The sequence below is a fragment of the Micromys minutus genome (assembly GCF_963924665.1).
Source record: "Micromys minutus genome assembly, chromosome: 12".
NCBI classification, from domain to species: domain Eukaryota; kingdom Metazoa; phylum Chordata; class Mammalia; order Rodentia; family Muridae; genus Micromys; species Micromys minutus.
Window position 1 is genome coordinate 52,384,240 of NC_137981.1, and position 22,168 is coordinate 52,406,407.

Genomic DNA, 22,168 nt, shown 5'->3' on the forward strand with positions numbered 1-22,168 from the left:
TTTAAGCATCCGGTATTGAGTACACATAGGACGCGTAATATTAAATTACAAAGGAAATAAATGACATTATGTAACATGCTTAACTTTAAGTTTGCCCTTATTAAGAATAAAAAATGGAAATTTAAAAAAGGGTTGTGACTGAACCACTTTAAGAAAGATGCCTGAGGGCTGGAGAGATGGCTCAGTGGTTAAGAGCACTGACTGCTCTTCCAGAGGTCCTGAGTTCAATTCCCAGCAACCACATGATGGCTCACAACCATCTGTAATGGGATCTGATGCCTTCTGGTGTGTCTGAAGACAGCTACAGTGTACATATATATATATATATATATATATTTATTTATATATGTATATATATATATATAAAATAAAAAGAAATATTTTTAAAAGAAAAGAAAGATGGCCGAAGCACCGCCATAATAGGTACCTATTATGTTTCTTTCAACCAGGACTCCAAGTGCAGAACTTACTTTCTCAGGAAGAAACCCAGGATTAAGAAAAAATACTCAGGCAGGGTGTGCAAAAAAATCACCAGAGCACACTCATCTCTAATCAAGCACTACTGTCTTTTACTGTGTGTTTTAACCACATGTTCTGTTCTGTCAGGTTCCAAACTGGCAAGAAAGCCTTCTTCACAGACCCCGAGAACAAGACAATTTCCTGCAAGCGGCATTTTTTTTTCTAATGGCGAAGCTAACTAGTTGGTTAGTCTGAAATTTTCCTTCTAAGTGTGAGGTGTCCCTCTAAGTAGAGTCTACTTCATTCTGGAAGTCTCTCCAAGGGGGAAGCGCGTCTCCCTGTAGGCAGAGGGCGCCAAGCGCTCCCCCGAGCAGTTCTACACACAGCTGCCTTTCGGAGTCCTAGGTCCCAGGCTCGAAAAGGACAGGGGTGGAGGCTGGGGGTGGGGCGGTAAGATGTTCTGGGGTCCTCCCCACAAGGGCGCCTTCTGGGCAGGGGGACATTGGAAAGGGGAACCTTTTGGAGCGAACTTCTTCCCTTAGTGTGAAACTTTGAGTTGCTGCAACTGGGGAGAAACAAGTTCCTGTGTTTGGGGGCTCCATATTAGAGCTTTGCCAAGTGTCCAGACGGAGGGTCCCCTGGATTGGATACTTCTGAAGCGCCCTTGTCCCTTGCACCAGTTCCCTGTGGACCTTGAAGCTCCGGCTTCCGGCTCTCCCTGGGCTGCAGCAGACGCTCCCGGAGGCGAAGGCGGGAGCTCGCGGCTCATTCATTCAACAAATATTTACTGGGCGTCCGGAGGCGACCGGTGACTCTCACCGGCTCCTCCTCCGCGCTCCGCAGCGCAGCCCCGGGAGCGCTGGGGACTCGCAGAGCCGACGCTGGGAGGACCAGGCGGGCGGTCCGGGCTGCGGCTCCAGCCGCGCGAGGCGGAGCCGGCGGGGGAGGCGGGCCGCCCCGGGGAGCAGAGGGCGCGGCCGGCGGGAGGAGCCGGGGCGGCGCCGGGGAGGGCGCGCGGGGCTGCACGGCCGCCGGCCCCAGCAGGTGACCGCGGGCGAGCGGGCGTGCGAGCGGGGCACCGGGCGCGAGCGAGGCGGGACTGCGTAGACGAGGCCGGCGCGCCAAAGTCCTCCAAGTTTTGCCGGAACATGGCGGAGGAGTCCGGCCGGCGCAGCGGCGCTTGGAGCACGAGTGGCTGTAGCCGCTAGCGCCGCGGGGCGAGGTCGTCGCCATGGCCCGTTGGATCCCTACTAAGAGGCAGAAGTACGGGGTTGGTGAGTTCCTTGCCCCGCCCCACCCTCGCCCGAGCGCCACTGAGTCCACTTTGGCCCCCGCGGAGCTGGCGCACACCCCGGGCCACTCGTTCCCGCTGCTGCAGCAGCCCGGAGAGTACAACCCGCTCTGATGTAAAAGTGCTTTTAGGCTTGGGGACTCTGATCCTCTCTCGTCCGATCCCCAACTCCTGTGGCGCGCAGTGTGGGAGCGCGCCGGGTCCCCACTGTTGTAAGTGACCAGCGAGGGCGGCACGTGGGATGGTGTGTTTTGCGAGTGCTCTCTCCCGGATCCCACTCGGAAGCCCCTAAGTCCCCCTCTCTCTCTCCCTCCCTCCCTGGGACTGCAGTCCCGACCGCAGTCACAGACAAAATGGGAAGCCGAGGTTGCCAGTAGAGGTGATGGAAGAGGCAGGAAGTGTGTGGGAAGGAGGGCAAGGGGGTCCCGGGGCTGTGTGTGACGACAGCCATCTGTCCTACTGGCGTGGATGGAGAGGTGTGACACGGCCTTAGGGCAGGAAGGGGGTAGGTCCCGCGCTAGCGCGTGGCGTTTGTGTTTGCAGTATTCTAGCGCTCCGTCATTTCTGAACTCTGGCCTCTTGGTTTGGATCTGAAACCGTGGCGTTGAGGGGTTGGACCCAGGTGGAAAAACTTTCCACTTTCACTTTTCATTGAGCCAGGTCAGGGAGGAGGCGCTCACCTTTAGCCGGACGATTGCCACGACAATTAGACTTTAAATGGAGCGTCTGGGATAAACCAGCGTGCTGTGTGAGCATTTTATCATTTTCTCTCTGGTCCACTCACTTGGCACGTTTGAAATGTAACCCCTCAATTCTTTCTGGTCAGCGCACTTCTTTTCCTAGCACTGCCTGAACTTACTAGTCATCTGTGACATCTGCACTCATTTCAGACACCAAGTCCTATGTGCCTGTGTAACCCAGACCCAGACATCCTCTTCCGTCTTTAGTATATTATTAATTTGATGCAGATTGAAAGCCGGCATATGCACATTTGCAAATATATCTATGTGTATATGCCCAAAACTTTTTTTAAATTTGGCTTTACTTTTAGAATTTTTGCACCTCCACATGGCTGCAGGTCATATGGCTAGGTGAGATTTCTTTAGTCCCAGATCACCAGGTCTTGACTTAGCCTTGCTAAGTAACTTGGCTAGATACCTGCTGGGAAGTAGCTGGTATTGGGTAAGTGAGATACTGTCAGGCAGATGAAGGGTTGGGTGTCACAGTTGTAGAGCTTGCCCAAAGCCCTGGCTTCCATCTAATGCACCACAAGAACGTAATTTATTTAAGCAGTATAGAGTACTAATTAATGAATAAAATATGCTTTCTAACTTTACCTGGATTAAAAGTTGTTCCCAACAAGCGTGTTTCTGATGGTATGCTGTCTGTAGTCCTAGGCACAGGAAGGAGTAGGACTGTTTACAGTATTTCCCCGTGATTTGGAGTCAGGTTTCTGGTTATTTATCAGAGTGCAATGAAGGTGTTTGGATGGTGTTTCTAGGGGACAGAGCTTCACAAAGTTGTTCCAGGGTCTAACCCGGGGCATTCGCTTCACTAGACACAGCAGATCCAGGTAGGTGTGGATGTTGAAGCACAGAATGTGCACTCTAGTCAGGGATGAGTGTTCTGGGGGGAAGGGGGGCCGCGCTCTTGTGTGTGGAAGCCTTCCCTGGCTGCAGGAGAGCCTGAGGGCGAGTTGTCAGAGTCCCCACACTGAAGTCCTTTCTGGCTTCTGTGAACTCTTCCCTGTAGACAGTCCATTCATCTCTGGTTCAGCAGTCCAGGAGAGTCACTTCTGTGCGACTTCACTCTCTTGTGCTTGTGCTCCAGCTGCAGGTCCCCCCCCCCCCCCCGCCCCGTAACCTTTTTCCTTCCTTCACCTGAGGTTTTTCATTGCAATCTCTTGTGCCATCCTTTACTTTCTTGCCTTATCCCCTCTCCCCTACCAGGTGTTACAGACAGCTAGCCTCTTCTTCAGCAGGACAGCTGGGGCTGCTTGCCAGCGGCCAGGAGATCAGCTTTTCTGACCATTAATGTAGGAAGGTGTCTTAGTCGGGGTTTCTATTCCTGCAGAAACATCATGACCAAGAAGCAGGTTGGGGAGGAAAGGGTTTATTCAGCTTACACTTTTACATCGCTGTTCATCACCAAAGGAAGTCAGGACTGGAACTCAAGCAGGTCAGGAAGCAGGAGCTGATGCAGAGGCCATGGAGGGATGTTACTGGCTTGCTTCCCTGGCTTGCTCAGCCTGCTTTCTTATAGAACCCATGTCTACCAGCCCAGGGATGGCTCCACCCACAATGGGCTGGGCCCTCCCACCTTGATCACTAGTTGGGAAAATGCCTTACAGCTGGGTCTTATGGAAGCATTTCCTCAAGGGAAGTTCCTTTCTCTCTGATAACTCCAGCTTGTGTGAAGTTGACACATAAAACCAACCAGTACAGAAGGCTTAGGGAGGGTCATTGGTTTCTCTTCTGGGATCCTGGCCCTTTCCTCTGACTCCTTCTGACTAGTTGGTTTTTTGAGACAGGGCTCCTGGAACTCACTTTGTAAACCAGGCTGGCCTTGAACTCCTGTGTTGAACTTGCCCCGAGTGTTGAGATTAAAGTCAAGTGCCACCATCCCCAGCACAGCTAATTGTATTAGTTCTTCCCTAATTGCACATACATAAAGGGTGTGAGGATATTGGAGTTGGGGGAGTCCTTCATCCACGATGGGGTGAGACTTTCTGGGGTGAGACTCTTCTCATGCTTTGTAAGGAAGCCCAGTGAACTCATTGTCCTCCCCCCACCCCACCCCCGCCCAAGTGTGACTTTTGATGGAGTCATACTTTGATTTGTCATTAGTGCCCTATAAAGAGGACGTAGATGCTTGTTTATGTCTCCTCAGGGGAAGGATTCTAGCAAGGGATGGTTGTGGGTTTTTGTTTTTTTTTTTTTTTTTTTTTTTTTTTAAATCTCTGCCAGTCAGAGGGTTTTGCCAGGTAAGAGAAGTCCTCCTTATAGTTCTCTTCTCTGCAGTTTTACACATTTGAGGCCCAAATATGATATGGGATATGAGAGAGGGAACAAGAACACATCCATACAACTTATACTTTGGCACATTTATTCCACTCTGTTTTATATATATGTTATTAGCTGTTGTTCCATTTCCGACAGTGCCTCATCTACCAATTAAGCCTCTCAGAGGTATTCATGCAAAGCATGTACCCAGAACATGTCTGCTGTGGGCAGGGGGTCTCCTCTGTACGTTCAGTCAGGCGCACCCTTGATGCTGGGGTGTCCTTGTAAAGCAGCTAACATAACCACTCTAGAGATTTAATGCAGTTTTCTTCCAGTTATACATTGACACCCCACTTGTCCCGACATGGGTGCTGTTGGAAGAGGTTAAGAATCTGTGCTGTTTTGCTGAGGAAGGAAGGCAGCCTTCCTTAGGCCAACTGTTTGGATACCACTGGGTGTATTCATGGTGGCTGTACTGCCTTGGGACTTGTCACTTCTGAGGGCTGATGATGAAAGCAACTATGGGGTAGCCGTTTTGAGGCGTTTGGTGACTCAGGGCTGTAATCCAGTGACCGCTCAATGCAGGTTTGCTGTAAGGGTGGCTGAGGGGACTATGACCTGCCCTTGAATTGTGCTTGGGGAAGGTTACCATCCCTCTCTGTCTCCTTCTGTGTTTGGTTCCCTCTTGGTTGTTTTTCCAAAGGGACTGAGCCTGTCTTGGACTCCTCAGTTCTCAACTACAATACGGCACAACAGTTCGGCTTCTGGTATTAACTGAACCCAAACAGTCATTGTGTCTGTCTGTGCTATCCAGAAAGGGGATTGATAGACTTAATTCTTTGGAGTGAGTACCTTAATACTCAACATTAGTACTCTAGAATGAGGTGCTTAGAGCTGAGTGCTAAGTACCAAGGGATAAGTATCTTTTGTTCCCTGAAGCCTGTAAACGTTATGTTTTCCTTCGCTTTTCCTTACTGGCAGTACTGCTGACTGAACACAGGGCCTAGAGAGTGTGAGGCAAGTGTTCCGCCATTGATTGGTATCCCTGGCCCTCTTTAATTTTCATTATTGAGTTGTGCTAGGCTGTCCAGACTAGCCTTGAACTCCCTCAGTAGCCCATGCAAGCCCTTGAGCTTGTAATCTTCTCAGTCAACCTTCCATTCACTGAATGTCCAGATCTGTAGAATCTGGGCCTGGTACTTCCCCTTTCTGCCCTTTAGGCGAATAGAGATGTAAAACACTAACATTGGAACTTTAAGCACTTATCTGTGGCAAACGTGCTTGTCTCTCTTTAACTTTTAAATCAATCGTTCTCCATCTGTCAGGCCATGAGTCAGGGTCTCCCTATTGTGAACCAGGCAGGCCCGGAACTAACTTTCAATTCTCCTGCCTGAGCCCCTCACACCCGGCCTGAGTATTATTTCTAAGTCATCTTCCACAGAAGCCATTTATGTTGAGAACAAAGATTATATTCTTTGTGGCCTGTTTGCAGAGCTGTTCGCTGATGCATGTTGGGATTTCCGGTATCTATAGTTATAGTGTGATAGGAAACCTTTGGAGGGAGACACTGGCTTTCACAGTCAACCCTCCAATAGTTTCCTTGTGGAAACTATTCCCCAGTTAGCCTCAAGCATCAGGCTTTGTAGAGCAGAACCTCAAATGCCAGCTTAAGGCCTATGCCAGATTCTGGATCTTTCTGGTGCTTTCAGCCTGGGTCCAGTTCCTGCCATCCAGCCTCACCGTGGGCTAAGTATTCCTCAGGCTGGGGTGTGACATAAGGGAGGGAATTTCACAGTGGCTCGTCCAGTTGTTTTTCTTTATTATTTGTAATTATGTTTGTATGTGTCTGGGTACATATGCATAAGTGGGAGTTAACAGGTGGTTGTGAGCTTCTGGTATGGGTACTGGGGACTGAGCTCTGGTCCCCCGTAAAAACTATGCACCCCTTTTATCCCTGAGCCCCCTTTCTAAAATAATTTTTTTGAGATAAATAGCCCTGGCTGGCCTTGAGTTCAGGGTCCTCTTACCCATGTCTCCCGAATGATAGGCTTAGAGGTGGCTCTAATCCTAGTTCTAATTTCCTTCTTTGAGACAAGTCTCTTGGAGTCCAGTCTAACCTTGAACCCTCCTTTCTTCACCTCAGGTGCTAGGACTATGGGCATGTAACTTCATCTGGTACATGGCGGTCTGGGGATTAAACCCGAGGATTCATGTCTGTTAGGAATGCGCTCTGTCAGCTGCACTGCGCCACACAGTGTCTCCAGTTTCCTTCAAAGAGAGGAAGTTGGTACCTAGAGAGGCACGGTGAATTGCTTCACTGCAGAGGTACTTGGCTTCAGGATTACAGGAAACTCTTTGGCAGTCTGGTGAAGCCCTCAGATCTTGTCCACAGGATGAAATTACTGAGCACAGGGGACTGTGAAATCCATTGTACTGAAACATTCGCCATTGATTGCTCAGTTTTGATACCTTAACCTTTATCAATATATTAAGTAGCAGCGTAGCAATGATAGTTATAATTATTGTGACTTACAGATGAGTTACATTGATTTATACATATAGTGGTCGTTTCGGATAGGATCTGAAAATGCCCGTTGGTGGGGATGCCTTGGGTTCTACTAATCCAACCATGGCTTCTTGACTAACTCAGTTAAAGCCAGCTCTGAGGACCATTTAGAAAACCCAGAGGTAATGGTCTCCTTGAGTCTACCAGTCTTCTGGACTTGAGTTCAAACTGAATCCTTGTCTGAGGCTCGCACAATTGATTGGTTGTAGAGCCATCTGAGAAACAGAATTAACACTTGTCAACCGCATCACTGCCTGTGATGAACTTAGGTGTTATCCATTTGCATTCACTTGAGGAAGTCCCTGTCCTTAGTGTGTTCATGCTAAGAGAAAGGGGTTCAGGGAATTAATATGGCTCAGAAATTGTGGGGTGCTGTTTTACACCCTTTCCAATGAAGCATTATACTGAATGCTATTTCTATATGGTCCAGGGACTTGAAGGGGTCTGGAGAGATGTTTTTAGAAGCTCATGAGATTCAAAAGCTTTTCATAGTGATACTGAAAAATCCTTGGCCTTTTTCCATCCTTATGTTGTGTGGGTGTACGTGGGAACTTGCCCAGACATTAAGTGTGACACGGCAGTGGATCAGCTGGACAGTTCCAGATGCCACCTGTGAAGCCAGGATTAAGAGATCCACGAGAGACCTAGAGAGTGGCTAAGAGTCCTCTAGGAGAGGACCAGTGTTTAGTTCTCAGCACCTCTCATGGTGACTCACGAACATCTGTAACGCCCGTTCTAGTGGGTCCAAGGCCTGTTTTTGACTGCCATGGACGCCAGACACACATGTGGTACACAAACATACACGCAGGCAAACATTCATACACATAAAAAAGTTAAAGTGCCACAAATATGTCAAATGAGTGCTTCTAAGAGTCTTTTTTTAAAAAGGTTTTTTTTCCTTAAAGAATATATATTGATGTTCCCATGTATTGGGCTCCATACAGTGATCTTAAATTTATGTTTTAAAAACGTATCCATTTTAAAGGTTTCTCAGCCAATGGGTCTCTCTAGGCATCTTGTAACTGACTTTTCAGGCAGAGCTGTGAGAACCCGTTTCTTTTCCAGGGGAAGCAAACAGGCTCCAGGATCTCATCTAAGTCCCGCCCCCAAACCAAACTTCCTTACTCTGTGTTTCCTGGACCCCAGTTGTTTATGCCCCTGATTCTTGCCATGTTGGAAATCACTAGCTGTGAGTTACCCTTATGGTCAATGCCGCAATAGCCAATAGCCTTTAACACACTTCTTCCTACTGTGATATTCTCTTTCTTTGCCTGGCTTTTTTATTCTTTGAACACTAACGCGGTCATGGACAGAGCTGTTCCTCCTTCTCACTGTTTGCAGTGCAAAGCCCAGTTACAAAAACAAGGAATGGAAACAAAGTAGTCAAGTGAGCCACTGTTGCCTGCCTCTTTCCAGGCCCCTGCCTGGTTGAGTCTTCGGACATCTTTAGTCCCTGCAGTCGTTCTAGCTGTGTTCTGTAATGTGGCACACACTGGATTAGTGACTAGATTAGTCCCTCCCACAGGTTGTTCTCCACAGACTTGGTTATCCGTGATCATGAACAGCAAGTGGAAGACTACAGAACGAGGAATTCAGACAGGTTTTTTGTTTGTGTGTTTGTTTTGCGTTGCATGCTGTTCTGAGTAGCACGGTGACCCACCCTCCAGCCTCCCTCTGTCTCTAATGTCCGTGCTGTGTGCACCTCCCACCCGTGAGTCACGAAGGAGCCACTCACTGTGAGGTATGGTGGTGCTGTGTTTGTGTGACCTTTGTTTTGCTTATTAATGGTCCTGAAGCGCAAGAATAGTAATCCTCACAGTTTTACCTAAGTATATGGCCATGTCTGTCCTGTTTTATTATGGTTGCTATTTGCTTACTGGGCCTATATCTTCACTCTGCATGTACAGGAAAAGCTTAGCGTATGAGCCTCAGGGATGCACCCAGAGTTCTGGAGTGCAGCATCCCCAACGGAAAGCAGACTGTCAACCCTGGTTGGCCTCACTTGATGTGAGTGTAGCGTCGTAGGCAGGACCTGTAAGGGAGTAGCAATGAATGTTGGTGCACAGAGACTGGATGCTGAAGACCAGCTGTAGTTAGGCAGAGAGTTGGAAATAGGAATCACTTTCTTCCCATGTGGGTTTTCTTCTGTTTTGTTTTGACAGATTTAACACCCCCACCCCTATACAAACACACACACACTCTTGAGATGGGGTCCGGTGTAAGGCAGGCTGGCCTGAATGAAACACCGTGTAGCTGAGAATGGCTTTAAAATCATCCGGGTTTTTCCTCTTTCTGAGATTACAGGCACACACCACCATACAGAGTTAGGGCTTGAATCTTGTGCTCTGAGCCTCAGGTGACTCCAGGAGTGTTTTCTTGTCCATCCCTTCTCATCTGAACTCTTAATAACGCCCCTCCCCCATGTCCTCACCTCTGTCCTCTCTGCCTCTTGCTCCTGAGCATTGGCCACCCCAGCAGGCTTCAGTGGCTTCTCTACCTTCCTGATAGCCAATGATCTCATTCTATCTCCTTTGGCAGGCATCTGTTTACTTCCAGATTTAGACCCCTGCGGGGCCTCTTTCTGGTACCTCTCCATCCCATCCTACTTACAGCAGGCAGTTCTTCTGGGTCCTGGGATAGACCATTGATGCTTAACACACCAAACCCCATCACAGCACCTCCCACAGTTCGGTCATCTCTGCGCACTGAGAGTCACCCCAGGTTTGCGTATCACCAAATTTTGTCTTTCCTCCACAGTCATCCTCAGCCCACCGTTTCCCGGTGGGTTTGATGCTTTCCCCTGCGAGCCTGCTTGGCTTCGAACTCCTTGCTCTTTCCCCTCTCTAACCCTTACCCAGCCAGGTAAGATTCCACACATCTCCTTCCTCCCAAAGTCCTCCCTGCTTACCAGGTGTGGTTGGTGACATAAGACCTCTTGGTCATAGCTTAGCAGGCCATGTGTGTTGAGATCTCTCTACCCCTTTGCCTCCCTCTCCCCTCCAGCCATGCTGGCCTCATTTCTGTTTTTTTGAACTCTGCAAGCTCAGTTTGACTCAGGACCTTGGTCCCTACGCCTCCCTCCTGTGGAATGTGCTCCCTGGATGTGAAAATCAATTCAGTTCTCTTTGGTTATCCCGTCTTCCTCTTCCTTCGGACAATAACTTAAAGAGTTGCTTCTCATTCATTCAGAAGCCCCCCAGCATCCTGCTCACACCTCTGCATGTCCAGCCCATGTTGCAACATTGATAATTTCAGTTCCTGTCCTCCTCTGGTGTTTACGCCATCCTGTGATTCTCAAATGTGCTAGCACCACTCTCTCCCTCATCAGGTGTCCCTTTTCCAAATGCTGTGTATCTTGTGGGAAGCATGCTTATGCATTGTCTCTGAGGAGTGGGTGGACCAGGCAGAGTTTGGTAACTGAGGGGCACAGAGTTTATACCTATGACTTTTCATAGTCACTGGGTGCTGACCGTAAGCTGGGTAGCATTTCTGGGGCTGGGCTATGCTGCTAGAAACTCAACTCAGACCTCAGATCTCAATAAAATTTGAAAATGGAGAGTTTCTTCATTGTTTATGGAGGTATATGGCTGGATTGGGTAAATAGAAAGTCAGTAACGCTGAATAGCCCTTGGGGGCAGGTCTGAGTCACTGGATGAGTGCAGTGTTGAACAGGAGTTGGGAAAGAAAGGTGTGATCTGTGGAAAGGAAGGGGATGTGGAAAACCCTTTGCCTCCAGTACCACAAAAGGAGATCCATCGCTTTCCTATCAGATTATAGATACTGTGGTGGGAATACTCAGAGAAAGGGTGAGAGATTGTAGGGAACAGGGGGGTGAAAATGAGCACCGACAAGCGGCATCTGTTAGGTTGTTGGCAGTGGAAGGACTGAGGCAGGAGGATGGTGAAGTCAAGACCAGCCTGGGGGGTGGTGTGAGGACCTATTCCTCAAACACTTACCAGAATTTCAGTTCTGGTCCTAAGTGCGATACTGCATCCATGGTAGCTGAGAGTTTAGATGAGCCTCGTTTCCCGTGATGGCTTCTGAGAGAGGAGCTGAGGATAAGAAATTTAGTCTCTCAATATCAAATTTTCTTATAGAGCAAACACTTTTCGACTAGCAGCTTATTTCTAGAAATACTGAAGGTAGTATCATAACAACCTTAGTCCTTTACTTATAAAGGATTTTTAGTATATTCAAAGAATGGGGAAAAAAAAAGACACTGGGAAGGCAGAGATGGGAAGGTCATGAGTTCAAGACCTGCCTGAACTACACAGAGAGCTCCTGTCTCAAAAAAGAAAGAGAAAGAAGGAAGAAAGATAGGTGGACAAAGGTGTGATCCAGTACTTTGAAATTACTTTTAATGAACTTGACCATTTACCTGTATTTCTGAGGTTAAATAGTACTTAGGAATTCAACAGAGAGTTGGACATGCTAATACACACCTGTAATCTCATCCCTCAAGAGGAGGAAGCAGAGGACTTGCCTTTTGTTGGAGGCCAGCCTGGGCTACTCAGCAAAAGACCTTATCTCAGAGATAGCACCATTTTCTTCCCTAGGGAGGGAAGTGTACTTTTCCCTTACCGCAGAGGTAAAGCCATGGACAATGGGCTCCCTGTGGGCATTAAAGGATTTGGAGAGTTTTTTAAAGGATGTTTTAACCTTGGTTGATAATTAGCCTCAACATGCTTTGGGATTAATGGATTTTGGTAGGAAGCCTTAAGAAGAGCTTTGCTGAGGTCGTTTGGAGGAAGAAATGGGACTGAGAAAGCAGCCAATAAGTGCTTGAATTCATTGTGTTTTTCCAAGTGATGTCCAGTGTCCTTCCCTGGGCCCAGGCTGACAGGCCCAGTCCAGTGACTGAATTGCTGGCAGCTGAGATCCTAGCAAGAGACAAGTGGGCTTTGTGTCTCTCAAATTGGAGCCTTCATACAGCCCCTCCCAGTGGTTCAAATGGTGTCAGAATTGTTATCTACCTTTTGCTGGTCGAGCTGTCTTCTCACCCATTTTCAGGCCTGGTACAACTTCTATTATCCACAGAAGGGAGCAGGTGGACCCCTGGTTACCCCCTCTAAGGATCTTTGGCTCTCTGTCCTTGCAGGCAATGAGAGGGAAGGAGATTGTAGTGGAGATGAATTCTGTCTGTACATCAGGTTGTTTCTGACTCAGAGAAGATGAGTAAGAGCATATCCTGTGATAGTTTGTCTTCCGAGTACTCTGTGTCCTGTGAGTCACGTGACCCTCATAAGCCAGGGATGCTGGATTGAATGAAAAATGCCAACTCTGAGTTTGAGGCCAACCTGGTCTACAGGGCGAATTCCAGGACAGCCAAGGCCACAGAGAAAAGCCCTGTCTCAAATGACAACAAGGACAACCAGGACAACGAATAACAAAAACACCACAACAAACAAATAAAAAAATAAATGAGAAAAAAAAGAGAGAGAAAGAGACACACATACATAGAGAAACAGTGACAGACAGACAGACAGACACAGAGAGAGAGAGAGAGAGAGAGAGAGAGAGAGAGAGAGAGAGAGAGAGAGAGAGAGAGAGAGAGAGTAGGGGAGAGGTGGGGGGGGAGGGAGAGGGAAAGAGAGAGAGTGTGTGTTTCCCCCATAGTCCTGGACATTTGAGGACTTGGTCTTAGTCCCTTCTTGGTGTTACTATTTGGGTAGGATTAGAAGGTGTGGCCTTGCTGGAGTAAATACATCACTGGGGGTGCGCTGTGAGGTTTCAAAGCCTTGTCACAATCCCAGTTTGCTCTCTACTTCCTGCATGTTCCCAGGTTCTGTTCTTACCACCATGCCTTCACTCAGCCACCACGGAACCACAAATCAAATAAATTCTATCTCTATATGTTGCCTTGGTCATGGTGTCTCTTCACAGTGGTTGCAAAGTAACTTAAGACACCAGGCATTCCTTCGAGAGACCAGCTGAGGAACCAAGTCCTAAGGGTGTTAAGAGACCTCACAGTTCTGCCCCCTTGGGTATGGGACATAAAGCCCCGAGAATTGGATTCTGGCGATGCAACTTCTTGAGCAACACTGTCATGTTAGAGATGAAAGACAGTCTTAAAGGCACAGGGGACTCTTCCAGAGTCACACTGCTGATAGCTGATAGGAGCTGACTTTCAGTTATATTAAATGTTAAAACTAAAAATGAGTTCTTTGAGAATGTCAGGCAGTGTATTTTGAACATATTCACTCCCCTAAACTCAGCATCCCATCTCTTCCCATGTACTTTGAGGAAACCTCCTCCCCCCACCCCCACCCCCATCTTCATGGAGTCCATTTACATTGCCCTGATAGCCTTGGCACTGGGGCGTGCCCTGACATGTGGTCTACCTAGCAGGTGTCACATTAAACAAAACTGACCCTTCCTCTGCCAGTTGTTGCCAAATGCTAATAACTGCTCAGCTGGTAGTGAGGTTACATAATTACCATCCCCCGTCTGTTGTACAGGGTCTTGTGCATGCTGTTACCATCTGTATGTGTTCATATGTGCGCGTGCCCTGATGTATTTGGAACATCCTCTTTCATTGACGATACCTACCACCTTGGGCTCTTCCAGTCTTTCCTCTCCTTGGGCTTTCATTCTTTCCGCTCCCCACACTCCTGCCACAAAGATCCTTTTGCTCTAGATCGAGGGGTTAGTTCAACTTGGTTCCTCGATACTTTTTTTCTTTATCCTCAAGGAGAGAAAATGTCTTAATCCGATCTGCATCCCAAGAAGAGCATGCCTATTCTTCTTTGCTGACTTTCCAGGTAGAGTTATAAATAAGATCCAGAGACAAGGATCGGAAGTTCAAAGCCAGCCACAGCTACATAGTTTGAGACTAGCTTGGGCTACATGAGGCCCTGCTTCAGGGAACAAACAAACAAAACAATGGGAAGACGTGAGAGTTTAGGTTGTTGCTTGGTGGTGGAACGTTTGTCGTCTGTGTGTGTGTGAGTGTGTGTGTGTGAGAAACCCTGTGTTCTGCCTCAACACTGCAAACATTAAAGACGTCCATAACCCATACCACCTTCCTTCCCACTGAAACAGGAAGGTACTACCAAAATCACTTCCTGTTTCAGAGTTTCTAGAAGGAAGTGTTTTTGAGCCTGTCGAGTGGATGAGGGTGCCCTCCACGGTTCGGCCACAGACTGATCATGTGCTGTCAGGCCTCTGCCTTGGAGTCCCGGGTTTATGGTTCACAGCACAGTGACAGTGACATGATGTCCATCACAAAACTAATAGGTAGGGCTGCTGCTTGCTACATCGCTTGGGGCTTGGGAACTGCTGCCACCTTCTGATAAAGCATCGAGGGGTGAATGAGGGCATGTTTTCAAGGGAGGATCAGGAGAAGCTGGAAAAGAGTAGTTTTGTCAGAAATGGATTTGCACACAATGAGGATGCTACCTCTTGAAGTCTTCAAATGGAAGCCTGGCATCTTACATTTTTAATGAATCAGCTTCTCCTGCTCCGTTCTCTGGTGGTGCCCTGTTCTCTCTTACCACTAGGTAAAGAGGTGCAGCCTCACATCTTTCAAGCGCTGATGCTGTTCTCTGGGATCCAGCTTCTCTTGCAGTGGGTGCATTTGTCTGCCTGGTTTCAGAGGCTCTGCTCTAGGGCCTTAGCTTCCTTCGGAGCAGGAGTGAAGAACACATTGCCCTTGCTCTGTGCTATGGTGGGATTGCTGGGTAAGATCCTGATGGCGTGGGTCATAAGTTTTTCCTTCCCAGCCTGCAGGATTCAGAGGTAGGTCGTGAATTTCATGGCTACCTCCTTTGCCAAGGATCCTATGTACCGGGGAGATTAGTGTGCTGGAGATGAGAGAGCGTTTACCTGCTGACTGTACTTTGGGGTCTTAATGGTTTTGGCAGTCAAGTTGCTGACGTGGGCCCCAGCAAGAAACGATTAAAATCAAAAATGCACATAGCCTTTGATTCTCCAACTCCATTTAGAAGAGTTTATCTTACTGATAGGTAGCGAATGAATAGAAGGTAAGAACTATTACTTCTAGTGAAAACGTGGAAAAGCGTCACTTGGCTGGGGCTGGGCTCCATAATTTATGACACGTCAAAGTGATAAAATATAATGTAGCTGCTAAAGGCAGTCAGGCATGGCAATGCGGAGTGCCGATAAAGATGGCCTAGCGTGCAGATGCTGTCAAGCTGAGAGTGTATTGTTCACGCTGTTTCTCAGATTGGATACTGGCTAGGTGAGTTCTCACTTTGTGAAACTTAAGGTGAAATCTGCATACTTGGTTAATGTCCTTTCCTTGGACTCGTATCAAACCCAAATAAACCTTTTAGAAAAAGAACAAGGCATCTCAGTATATGATGTATGCATTGTATTTCCTGGACATGCAGGAGTGGCAGCGAGATGTATGAACTGTTGATTGCATTCATTAAGCCAGTTCTTTTGCCCTACCTGCTACCTGTCAGACACATCTTTAGGCACTGGATAGAAAAGAAAAAGACATCGTATACCCTTTAGTTACTCATGTTCTTCGTTGCCGAAAGAATTCAAAGGTAATTGGTCCACAATTGGTTCCTAAGGGGACAGGAGACCAGCTTTCAGCAGTAGAAGGAAAGGCTGCATTGCTATTTTACATTTTTATTTGGTGTGCATGTATGTGTATATATTTTTATGTGCGCATGTGGACGTAAGAGGATAACTTGTTTCTCTCTCTCCACCGTGGGGGTCCCAGGGAAAAAACTCAGATGTTCAGGCTTGGTAGTAAACATATTTACCCACGGAGCCCCAGAAGGTTCATGGAGTCTCTTTGTACCTCTTACAGTCTGTATGTTGTCATTGAATTACAAGTTAAAGCAAATAAATTGAACGGCCCTGCTTTTATTAATGGCATTGGTGACCCAAGGAAACCATTGCAGTCACCTCTGCCTTGGAGAGCCAACAACCAAAAAGTATTTGGAGGTTTGCCCCAAACCTCACAGGATGTTTTAGGTGGGTTTGGTGTGAAAGCTTTCTGTGCTGTCTCCCAATGCTGACTTGTACATTCTAGCAAGTTTCTAACTTGATAAATTATATATAACCTTCGAGAATGCCAGGAACTCTTGGTGTGTTTCACTTTCTTCTACTCCGCTGACTGCTTACGTGCACTCCAGCTCCTCCTTGTAATCCAAAGAGAAAGAGCCAGGATTTTGCTGCTGCCGAAAACGAAAAACGGAGTTTGCAGTGCGATTCTTATCTGTTTCTGATCCTAAAACACAAAACCTACAGTCACATCTTATTAATTTTAATTTTAATTTGTTGGCTGTTTCAAAGCCCTAAGTAGCTATTTCATGCTGGATGAAACATTATTCTTGGGCGTTTCACCCCTCTCAACTGAAAGGCAATTAAATCTGACATAATTACCTTATTTTGTATTATATAAAATAAAGCATCAACAATGAAACGGCATCTCTATTGGGTTATTACTGTAATCGGCATCGTCAACTCGCGCTTTTTAGAAGAAACCCCGTCTGAGTTACTGAAGAAGATTGAGCCACCCAGTGGTTTGCTTAGTGACACATGCTAAGCCAGTTTGAGAACTGTAGCAACCACTGTTATTCTGCCCACTGTGTGCCCTGCCGCCAAGCCAGGCTTGGAAACGGAATTGTCAAGGTCAAGGCTTGAGAGACCTTGCTCGGTGATGCAGGGGAGTAGCTGCTTCAGGTTGGGGTGTTCAAAGTCCCAAGTCTGCTAACGTTTACTGCACTTTGCCTTTCTGATGTCATAAAAGGCCCTAAGCCAAAAGGTGGATATAAGATTCTGCATATACAAATAGTACACATAGCTCACTATCTGTGACATGCAAGGCACAGCTGTGTGACCAGATGCCGGTCTGTCAGTGCCTTGGTGACCGGGTGCCCTTGTTTGCAGGACACGGTTGAAGACCAGGTGTGATTAATAGTGCTTGGTCCCAATCCTTCTTCACAGTTCACAGGCACAGACCAAATTCTGATAAATTTCCAATCTTTATAATTGTGAAGTGGCCCGATCTTGCAAGAAAGAATCTTGTTGGGAAACATTTTAATTGCTCCCAGAGGTAGCATGAGGCTTTAGTCCGGTTGGAGAAGAGGTCTAGAAGAGGCTGGAGTTCTAAGAGGAATGAATGAGTGGGCTGATCCACTCACAGTGAACTCACATGGATGTTCTGAGTCATGCTAACTAGACCAGGAATCCCCATGTACTGACTACTCTTCCCTCTTACTGCTCGGATGCAGGCCTCCTTAACTGAGTCCTGTTTATGTGCAGCAGCATTCTAGATGGGCACGAACAATTATTAAATAAAGAATGTATAAAGACGGAGGAGGTGAGTTCTGATCCCTGCACTTGGAAGTGAGAAAGTGATCCAGGTGTCTCTGGGAGTCACCAGCCGACCGATCTTAGCCATCTTCTAGAGACCATGTCTCTAAACAAAGCAGTAAACAAACAAACAATGTAGAGAGCAGTTGGAGGAAGACACCCGGACCTTTCTACCCTCCACATGTATGTATACCTGCACATACATGTGAACATACATAATAAACATGTACACATATGCAGAACATGTAAAAGCATGTAGAGTAGGCTAGCTTCTTTCTCTTTCATCAAATGAAAGGCTGCAGAATAGATTTCCAAACTCAGGAATTATGTACATTATAAGCAAGGGTCCAGGGCCTGTTGTTTATGTACAAACTCTCTGACTTATCATAAAATCCGGGGGCTGAAGAACTATGTGCCTACAAGCATGATGTCTACTTAAGCCAAAGAGTTGTCTGAGTGAAGAACAGTCTGGAATCGCTTTTTGGAAGGTTGGGACATGTCTAGGAGAGGTTGAGATTCAGTTTGTATTTGGCAGTGGCAGTAATTGCTGTTCACAACCATCTTCCATTTGCTTGATGACTCCGGGGAGGTCTTCATATAAGCTCACGAATTCAGAAAGGACCAGAGCCCGCAGAAGAATTCTTTTCATGTTTGAGCGTTGGCCTTAGCCAAGTGCCTTGGAGATATTGAATCTGTCTGTGATATTTCCTCTCCTGAATTAGATATGGGTTGGCTCGCTCAGATCAGAAGCAGCCAGTAGCTTCATCTCTCTCCCCTTTGGTGGCATTTGGAGTGTTGACTTGGGAAGACAGTTTCAGACCAGGGAAAGATAAAGTCAATTGTACTGCTCCAAACCCTAAAAATGTAAAAATCAGGGAGGGCACAGGGACACAAGGAACCACATCTGTCCTTTCTTTCTTCTTGCTGAAATGTTCATAACCATAAGATTCTTACAATTTGTTTGTTAGCAGCTCCTCCTGTGCCCATCTCTTCTCCTGAGCATGTGTTTAGAATAGGTTCACTTTAGGAACTTTCCATTTTATAAAGATCGCTTGATTTTTATATTCAGGGACATGTAGGTCTCGGGGCTGAAGGGACAGTGCAACTAACAGAAGTCCAGGGACTGTGTGGGACCTGTGGAGGCCCAAGGTTGATGTTTGGATGTCTTTATCACGCTCCTGTTGCTGTAAATCTCCAACCCAATTAAGCCTGTGCAAAGAAAACTCAACTCAATTAATACAAATACAAGGTTCGCCTAGATTGGGTGGATCTACCACTACACTGCTCTGTTCCCCAGCTATGAGATCCCTTATAGCTCCAGGCCACGTGCTTCAGCTCCATCTTCCTTCTACTTCCTCCTCTTCAGTCTTCCTCTCTCCTTCCTCTCCTCGTTCTCCCTAAAAATTTTCAGCTCCACCTTCCCTTCCACTTCCCCATCAACAGCTCTAGCTTTCATTTTACAAGTTAAAATGGGGGGAAGGTTCACAAGAAGTCACCTGAGTAGGAGATTCACTCCTAGTCCCAAACAGCCCCTCTTGGGAAAGTGAAATTAACATTAGAATATAAATAACACCAGGACAATCCACACACTCTCCATCTTGTATTTCCAGGCAGATGTCTCACTGAACCTTGTTATTTTGTCTAGGCCTGTCTGCTCCCCAGCCCTAGAATTAACAGATGGGCATCTCCAATCCAACTTTTACAGGGGTGCGAGGGTTCCAAACTCTGGTTCTCCTGCCGTTTTTCGAGCACATGACTTACTGAGTCATTTATTTCTCCAGCCCCTTGTCTTAATCCCTTTATGTACTCCCTCCCTACCCCAGTCTGTGAAACAGAAGCCAGGTACTGTGACACACACCTTTAATACCAGTATCCATGGGGCAGAGGCAGGCTGATGTCTGAGTTGTAGGCCAGCTTGGTCTATGGAGGGAGTTCCAGGACAGCCAGGTAAGAGACCCTATAAATAAATGAGAGAGAGGTGTGTGTGTGTGGGGGGGGGGGGTTGCTACTACTTCTTCATTCTCAGAGTGTGGGGAACTTTCAGTTTCTGAAGATTCCTGTCTTTTTTCTTCAGGGTCTTTACTCTGTAGCCCTTTCTGGCCTCAAACCCATTAGAATCATCCTGCGTCAGCCTCCCAAGTGGCACTTAGATGCTTCTGAATGTTTCTGCAAATTAGCCAGTGCCGGACAGACCTTGGTCATTGCTGTAGAACGTTGGAAGGCTTCCTAATGCTGTGAGCCTTTAGTACAGTTCTTCAAGTTTTGGAGACCCTTAACCATAACATTATTTTTTATGGCTACGTTATAACTGTTTGCTGCTGTTATGAATTGTAATATATTTTGGGAGATAGAGGTTTGCCAAAGGGGTCACAACCCACAGATTGAGAACCACTAGTTTTAATGCAGTAAACCACCCCATGACTTCAAAGCCAGAGTCTCTTAACACGCCTACTCTAGTCTGTTTTTTTTTTTTTTTTTTCTTTTCTTTTGTAATGTCTTAGTAGCTTTTGAATACTTTCAGACTGGTAAGTGACCCCGGATTCTAGGGGCTAAGTGTTTCCCCTTGAAACTGAAGTTACGAATTTGTTCATGTTGTTTTCACGGCTGAGATTCTTACAAAGCTTCCAGTGACCTTCCCTAAACATATTTAAGAGGAGATTGGCTTTTTTGGGTGCTGGGGACTGGTTTTCTCTCTAATCCTACTTAGACATCGAAATCTTAACGCTCAAGTCTGATGGTGTTTGAGGTAGATGAGTCTTTGGGAAGTGAATGTGCTCAGGAAGTCAAGAGGTGGCACTTGACGAATTAGTGCTTCAACCAGAAAGGACCAGAGAGCTTGCTGTGTGTCACGAGAGGATACAGGCAGATCAGGGCCACCTCTAGTCCAGACAAGTGTACCCCCAGAAATGATCCATGCTGGCTTTTGATTTCAGACTTCCAGCCCCAGTGTTGGAGGAAGATAAATTGTCTGTTGTCTAAGCCCGTGACAGTTTGCTCTGGCAGGTTGAGCTGCCCGAGACAGGGCAGGATTCATACTGAATTATGAATTCACTGTTCCTGAATCAAAGTTTAATCTCTTGTCATTTAATTTCTGAACCCCCCCCCCACCCACGTACAGGAGTAATTGACACGTGTGTCAGAGCCAGGACGTTTGCAGCCTCTGGCTGATTTGGTTGTCAAGGCTCAGGTGGATTGGGGAAACTCTTGAGCCTGGAATCAAAGGTTCAGGAAGGGGAGAGAGAGGTACTGATGAGGATCTATAAAAATGTAATTTCTGGGTATGTTCATCCTCAACAGTCTTCATTGTAAGACCAGCCGGGAGTCTGCTCAGCATCTGGAAGGTTTGGAGAAGCATAAAAGCTGTTTGTGGGAGGTTTATAAACTCTCAAGGCGACAGGAACTGTAAGGGAAGGAAGGTGGAGCATGAGCTTGGCATGAGCATGGGTGAAAAACATGGGATTTGGAGAAACAGCTTGTTTTTACTAAGGGGGCTACAGGGAGTTTGACCTTGACATGGCCTTGACTTTGAGATGACCTTGACCTTGAGATGGGCTTGACCTTGAGGTGAGCTTGACCTTGAGATGGGCTTGACCTTGAGGTGAGCTTGACCTTGAAATGGGCTTGACCTTGAGGTGAGCTTGACCTTGAGATGGGCTTGACCTTGAGGTGAGCTTGACCTTAAGATGAGCTTGCTGGTTCATGAAGATGAGAACTCTGGTTCAGCACAGCAAGTGCTGGTCTTTGTACCAAGTGGGTAGGGCGGGGAGGAAGTTGCCCCCTTTGGCTTGAGCAAAGTGTAGAGGAAGGGGAGAGGGAGATGATATAGATTGTGTCAGATTAGGGGAGACTCCTAATCTGTCTGTGCTTTGAGGTTTTGTGGTATTTCCCCCCTCAGCCCCAGAAGCTTGGTGTGCTGAAAAGCTTGCTCTCCAGTGGGGGTTAAACAGAGTGGCCCAGATCTGTAGCATGTGCCAACTTCTGTAGTGCAAATATCCCCACTGTGGCCAACTTCAGAGCAGCAGCGGATTAGCTGGACGCTCTTAGCATTCTTCAACATCTAACCGTTGGCAGTGAGAACAGTGCAGGCCTAATCCAGCGTGAGATTCTAGAGGCCAGTGTCACAAACAGTGACTATAGCTGCTAGGCCACAGGAGATCTCGGTACCCCATTCTTACCCTTTATAAAATACTTGCTGCCATGGTTGACAGGTCTGTGAGGGCTTGTCACCCAAGGCCACCAGGACAAGGACATATGATTTAACATAAAGGAGTGAGAGTTAGATTTCTCTCTTTTGGGCATTTGATGAAGAGGCCACAGGGGCAGTTTTGCTACAGAGGCAAAAGCTGAATGGGGTGAGTATTGCGTCCAGGCCACGAGTTGTAAACCACTTGGTATCCAGAGCGAAGAAAGAAAAACTGGGAAGAAGCTGAACGGTGGACAGAAAGGAGCTGATATGGACAGAGACCTTGTAGTCTACAAAATGAGCGCCTGGCTTAGGGCTCTGGCCCTGAGGTAACTTGTAATCCGATGGTGTAATTAGACAAGTTCTGTGGAACA

The 22,168-nt window shown here is 47.1% G+C and overlaps 1 protein-coding gene across 1 annotated transcript in view; it reads left to right on the forward strand.

Moving 5' to 3' along the window:
• Window positions 1-1,690: 1,690 nt before the first annotated feature.
• DOCK5 (dedicator of cytokinesis 5) overlaps window positions 1,691-22,168 on the forward strand; it is a gene marked incomplete at its 5' end in the record, with an annotated part of 167,894 nt that continues 147,416 nt past the window's right edge. Inside the window, one exon of the mRNA XM_080926704.1 lies at window positions 1,691-1,733. Coding sequence (XP_080782830.1) covers window positions 1,691-1,733 — 43 coding nt within the window. The remainder of the gene's footprint in view (window positions 1,734-22,168) is intronic.